This window comes from Diospyros lotus, chromosome 11, assembly GCF_014633365.1.
Source record: "Diospyros lotus cultivar Yz01 chromosome 11, ASM1463336v1, whole genome shotgun sequence".
Classification (NCBI taxonomy): Eukaryota; Viridiplantae; Streptophyta; class Magnoliopsida; order Ericales; family Ebenaceae; genus Diospyros; species Diospyros lotus.
In genome coordinates, this window is record NC_068348.1 from 28,620,144 (window position 1) to 28,626,308 (window position 6,165).

General features: G+C 36.3%; 1 protein-coding gene across 1 annotated transcript; it reads right to left on the minus strand.

Moving 5' to 3' along the window:
• Window positions 1-263: 263 nt before the first annotated feature.
• LOC127812461 (protein NDL2) lies at window positions 264-4,698 on the minus strand. Its single transcript, XM_052352851.1, has 11 exons — window positions 4,539-4,698; window positions 3,126-3,225; window positions 2,587-2,684; window positions 2,382-2,470; window positions 2,017-2,077; window positions 1,825-1,911; window positions 1,662-1,739; window positions 1,520-1,576; window positions 1,356-1,411; window positions 880-1,015; window positions 264-777 (listed from the first exon to the last, which is right to left on the minus strand). Exons 1-11 carry the CDS (start codon window positions 4,596-4,598, stop codon window positions 556-558), a joined length of 1,044 nt encoding a protein of 347 aa, XP_052208811.1. The 5' UTR covers window positions 4,599-4,698; the 3' UTR covers window positions 264-555.
• Between the last annotated feature and the right edge of the window lie 1,467 nt (window positions 4,699-6,165).

A 6,165-nucleotide genomic window follows, 5' to 3' on the forward strand; every position in this document is an offset into this window, starting at 1 on the left:
CTGCCGGATCACCGTACCAAACAAATCAGTTTACTTTCAACACAAAAACAAAGAAACAAAGTGCCCGTATATTTCTACAATGACTTTCCCTGCCTGCAATTAAGCACTAGTATCTATATGGATAGATTTTTATGTATTTATCAGAGTGAGTGCATGTAATTTAGGTGATTTGTAAATTATCGGGCATCAACACTCTTAAAAAAGACCAAACCAGTATACAAAGTTATTGTACTCATTGAGTTGCCATGATTTCACAATGGGGAGAAACAAACAATTCATTCGGCTGCCAACTCTTATTAAATATTGCTTATTGGTTATGGTACACAGTTGTTTCTTGGGCTTACAGACAAATTGGCCTCAACTAACACTTACGATTACAAATGAAAGAATCCCAACCAACCTCTCTTTCTAACATCTTTGCTTATTGGTTCTTCTCCCTTTCTTATCTACAATCCTCCAGTAATTTCCTTCCTTCGATTCCCATACAACAAAATGAACACAAACTCTTTTCTGTAAATATACAAAAATCCTGTACCTACCTGGCTTTGTCGTCTTTCACACTTTCACTGAGATTCTTGTTTTTATTGGCTTCAACTTCAAGCCCATGCTCTCGGGTGAGAATAGCTCCGGGGAGATGGAAGTAGGACTCAAGGGGCTTCTGGGGCTGACACTGAATTGAGATGGCCGGTAGAAGCCATATCCCATGAGGAAGTATTCCATAGGTATCAGCATGGCATGGGGCTGTTCCTCTGTTACCATCGAGCCACATGCCTGAACCTGGAGAACCCAAGTGGTCATGAATAAGTAAAATCCTATTAGAAGCGTTTTTACACGACTTGAAGCCTGTAACCAAATTGTCACTATGTCTCGAGTGCATACCTCAACCAACGCACTACATCTTCTATCTAGTTTTGAGGTCATGTGCAGAGCCTCTGCATGGAAAGGAGAATTCTCCCCGACAACTATTAAAGACCGACATTGCAGTTTTTTCAGCCCTTCAGAAATGTCTCTTCTCCTGCCAGATCAAATTACAGCCAAGCCAACTATCATCACCAAGTGAAGAAAACTAACGTTTCCATGGAAACATAGCTCCATTGAATTGAGCATTTCCTTCCCATGCCAATGCTTTTATTCACCAGAAAGACAAAATTAAGAGGAAAAGATAAAACCCTTTAAAACATGCTCGATAAATGCTCATATGGAACCCAGAATAATATTCTGGATTTATGAAATGTCATTGTGCCACTCTAGATATTGGGAACTAATATCCCCAAAACAAAATGCAAGCCTCATTCCACTCAAATTTCTCCTTTCAGTCTAAAAAATTAAATAATTTCTACGGGGGCACATCTTACCCATTAATAGCTTCAAGAAACCGCAAAACATTTGGACTCTGCCTCTCATCTAGCAACTGCAAAAAGAACATTCACAGCATAAATCAGAGAAACCAACTAACACGTTTTGCATGCCTTATGTTGTTTATAAGAGACTTGGAGAAAAGGGGAATTGAATCACTAACTCTTCTGCATGCATGAACGATATCAGATTCTAGTATTTGAGAATTACCACGAACTTCCTGAAAGATAAAAAAATCTAATTAACCCCATCCAATTTCTGAAAGAACTGTTGGCAACACGAAAGAACTAGATATACAAAAGTACCTTGCTGAAGTATCTCATAAGCAAAAATTCCTTAACCAGGCTACACATACCATAAAAGTAAAGTAAATTTGAAATCACCTGCAAAGAATGTATAATCTTAGGACAGAAAAAATATATTTTTTTCCACAAACAAATTAACAAAAAAAGAGTTCAAAAAAGGAACCTTGTTGTACAACCATTCTGTCCATGACGGTGCTTTGCATAGAGGGGAGACAAGTATTAAACCAAGAACACGGTGTGTGTATTTAATCTGTGACCAAGTTGCAAATAACCAGATCAATCAATTGCACAAGAAAACAAGCATTAGAAGTCAAAATAACGAAATTGGGCAAGCAACATTATAAAAGCATCTTACAGCAAACAGGGCTAGGATATAAGCTCCAGCTGTCACCCCCATACACATCACTGAACCAAGTCTGGACAGAAAACAAAAATCACAAGTGAAAAAAAAAAAAAAATCAACTTGCCTCTATAAACAAAAAAACACAGAAAAACAAGAAAAAGGAGCATGGTGTCATATACTAGGGAAAAAGCAATTAAAGGCCTTCCTTATAGGTGTATGTTTATATACATTGCACGGACAAAACCAGCATTTCTACTTGCTAAAGTTGACTACTAAAGTAAAATGCCATATTCAAAGAAAGTTCCTTAAAAGCAAGTTCCTAGTAAGCCATATTCAAAGAGCAGTAAATAGGAAAGGATACATGGCAAAACAATTACCCAAAATAGTCAAGAACCCCAACAATCTGCTCTGCTAAGTCATCCACAGACAGCACTGGGTCATCAGGCTTAATCATGGCTGCACCCAACTGCAATGGCACTTGAAGAAAGTTTCGGATAAGAAAAAATACAAATACTAGCATGTAGCATTATGAAAACGCATAAAGCACAACCATTATAATCGGGCAAGTGACAAGATACAAACCTCATGCCCAGGAGGATTAATATGGTAGATGCAGAAGTTATGGAGCAGCAAGGAAAATGCTTCTGGACAAAAGAATAGCCCTTGAAAGCAGGATATATCTGCTCAAAACATATGAAAGAAATAAGAGTGTTTATCCTAAAGAAATGAAGCCTTAGGCGAAGATCATAGTTTCAAGAGAATAAACTCAAACTATAATACGAACATTTATGTTTCTTTTAAGTTTGAATGAAATTTTTTTTGTTTATTTTATGTAGTAAACTCTCCAAATATTTGGACAGCATGATCACTCTTTTTGAACATTTTCAAAAGGAATACGCAAATGTAGACATTCTATAAAATATATGATGTTTGGAATAAATGGTTTACCCAAACTGTAACAAACACTGTCCAATTACAAACAGATCACAGTTCAATAAAAATATTTTTTACTGTTTAAAAAAAAAAAAAACAATTCATACAACAGCACTAAAAGCAGGTTACTGGATCAAACATTTCAAACTGCAAGAATTAATTAAACAAAAATTATTCAATCTGCTTACAATTTAATGCTAAATCAGGATAAGTAACAAGGGCGGGCTTATCCGGATCTCCAAAAACGGCTACCGATACAGAACCAAAGGCAGTTTTTATGACGTGCTCCTGGAGACAGATAACAACATGCGAAAGAGTTGGATTAATATCCTTCAGGATAGCCCCCCCCCCCCCCACCAAAAAAAAAAAAAAATCAGAATGGAGCATAAGTGACGTATTAAAAGTCCTGATGCAGGAACTATAACCTCATATTACTCGATAAAAGCTAAACCTTCTACCAAGGGTCCACAACTCCTGGGAATCTACTTTACAAAATCATTCAAGGCATACCAAGCTAAGCATATTTCTTTCAAATAGAGTCTTGCATCCAAAGAGATTGCTTTATTGGGAACTTAAAATTATCCTTTAACAACTATCTGACTTTGGCAAAAGGATAAAATATACCTGATACATTGGTTCTGACATATAGTTTAACAGTCCAACCATATTTAGGAATGAAAAAGGAGAAAAAAAAAAAAAGAATAAACAGTTTGATTTCACCTTTTCGGTGTTGGTATAACATAAGGGCAAAAAATAAAGCAGTCGCAGAATATAGTTTACCTTAGATAGTATCTATGTGCAAAATCCAAACTCTCATCTTGCACAAAGACAAGTATTTCCAATGACTATAAAAGAAAGGGAGGGTAAAGTAGATCTCAACCAATAATTCACGTGCAACTTAATTATACATGCATTCAAAGCCCAAAAAGTATCAGACTCTAATGACCTAGATGCAACAAGAACATAATATAGAAAAGCATTTAAGTTGCAATAAACTTATCGAAAGAAGAAGAAAAGAAATTAGTACAACAACAACCCACGTCAAAAACTAACAACTTCATTCAACTTTATATTCTTGAAATACATTCATTTCCATTAAAAGACACAACTCTTTTTATGTCCAATCTGAAATTACTCTCACTTCAATACCGCAAGCAGGCAAATAAAAGAAGAAACCCCGTTTGGGCCCATTAGCAATTACAAAACCTCATCAAACATAAATCAGCGCATAAACTCATGAACTCAAGCCCTACATATACCAGTACACATTTCACCAGTAATCAGAAACTTCTATAAAAGCCTGGCAGCTGAATCATTAATTATAAGAAACCCCGACCAAAGGAAATTGATGCGGAAACACGTAAATTATACTGACCAAACGCAGAATGAAATCCATTAAAGCCCATTCATCAATCAATCGAAACCAACCATATAGCAAATGACTCAGAAATTACAGCTCAAACTTGAACCAGAGCCATTCAATGAAATTTCCTTCCAACGAACTCAAAAATCAAACTCGTATCAAGCAAATGTAGCTCAAACAATAGACATTTCCAGATTATAGAAACAAGTACACGCAATCATAGGGACATAAATCCGACCTTTCCGCCAGGAGAGATCGTCTCCATGTCAATGGAAACAGAGTCGCTAGAATCAGCCATTGGCCGACACCCCTCTCTCTCCCTCCCTCCCTCCAATCTGCGGTTTTTATCTCTCTCTAGATTTGCAAAAGATTTGAATAATATATAGAGAAGAGAAATACGTGTAGATATATAAGCTGAGTCTGAGTTAACTCGAGGCTCTGGCGCTCGGAGCCACCGACGCTGGTTTTTGCGTGGGCGTTAACCAGAGACCGGGTTAAGCTGACCAGAGTTAGATACCGACAGAATGCATAGTGAAATGACGAAAATGGCCTTGTCACCTTGTACAACGACGGCAATTGCTTGCTTTTTGGCCACTTCACCCGCCAGCTGTTCGTCAAACAAATGCGTGGCTCTTCCATTTACAATATATATGTGCTTCTTTCATATTTTTGTGTCTAAACTTAATACATTTTATTTAAATATTATTATTTTTTAAGTCTATGGTTTTAATAATACCGACTATATTAAAATCCACAAGTACTGAAGTTCGTTATTTTTATAAATTTAACCTATTATCTTATACTGAGTGTTATAATTTTAAGTTTAAATATAATATTTAACAGTTATTCAAGTAATTAATTCTATTTTATATGATCTACAAATTCAATGGCCATATATGGAACTAATAATATTGCCTCGAATAATTTTCAATATTTTATGAATGATCAGTGGAACTGAGAACCCACCAGTGGAGCGCTAACTGCCAAGTGCTAACCTTGGTTTAAGATAATAAACTTGACTTACGTTAATAATTCTGGTTATGTATCAGATAACTTCACTAATATTTAATTTAGAGGAGAGGAGAGGAGAGACTAACAATAGGGTCAATCACAATTCCTTATTACAGAATATTAATTATTAAACCCTTACAAGGCGACCACCTTTATTGGGGGGGGGGGGGGGGGGGGGGGGGAATAAATAAACGAGGGGGTCTGGCTTGCTGGCTGACTTTAGGGATATTGAAATTAGAAATAAAAAAAAGGGGGGGATAGGGATATGTTTGGTTTACTTTTGACTAAGCAAGGGTACAATTTGGCATTTGGGGCTGGGCCCACTTCTGTTTTTTACTTGTGCCTTGGGACTTGGCAGCCAGCCCTAGGTAAATGAAATGTTTGGATTTTTTCTTAATGAAATTTACCCACAGCATTTTAAGCACGTTGTGTTTATAATTTTTTTTTTTTTGGTTACAAAAGCATATACATAATACGTGCGTGTCACATTTAATATGATAATAATAATATAATTAAAATGATTGAATCTAGTGGTGCATTTGATTTGGGTAATGTAACATCCTTGGGAATTAAAAATTTGGACAATTTCAAGATGAAAGGAGGGTTTTCAGCCACAGGATGGCTTAGTTGAAACATCAAGAGGGGTTGAATAGGGAGAGGGGTCCCATTGCATGCAAATGCATCATTTTCTCTTGGGGATGAGTTGGTATCTGTCATTGCCACTCACCAAATGTTCTGCTGAAAGCCTCAAACCCTTTCACTTTCACTTTCCCATTTCCATTTACAATTAAAAGTTAAAACATGCTCTTTTGTTAAACCATGTCTCTCTCAATCATCACTTCTTTCTAGTCTTA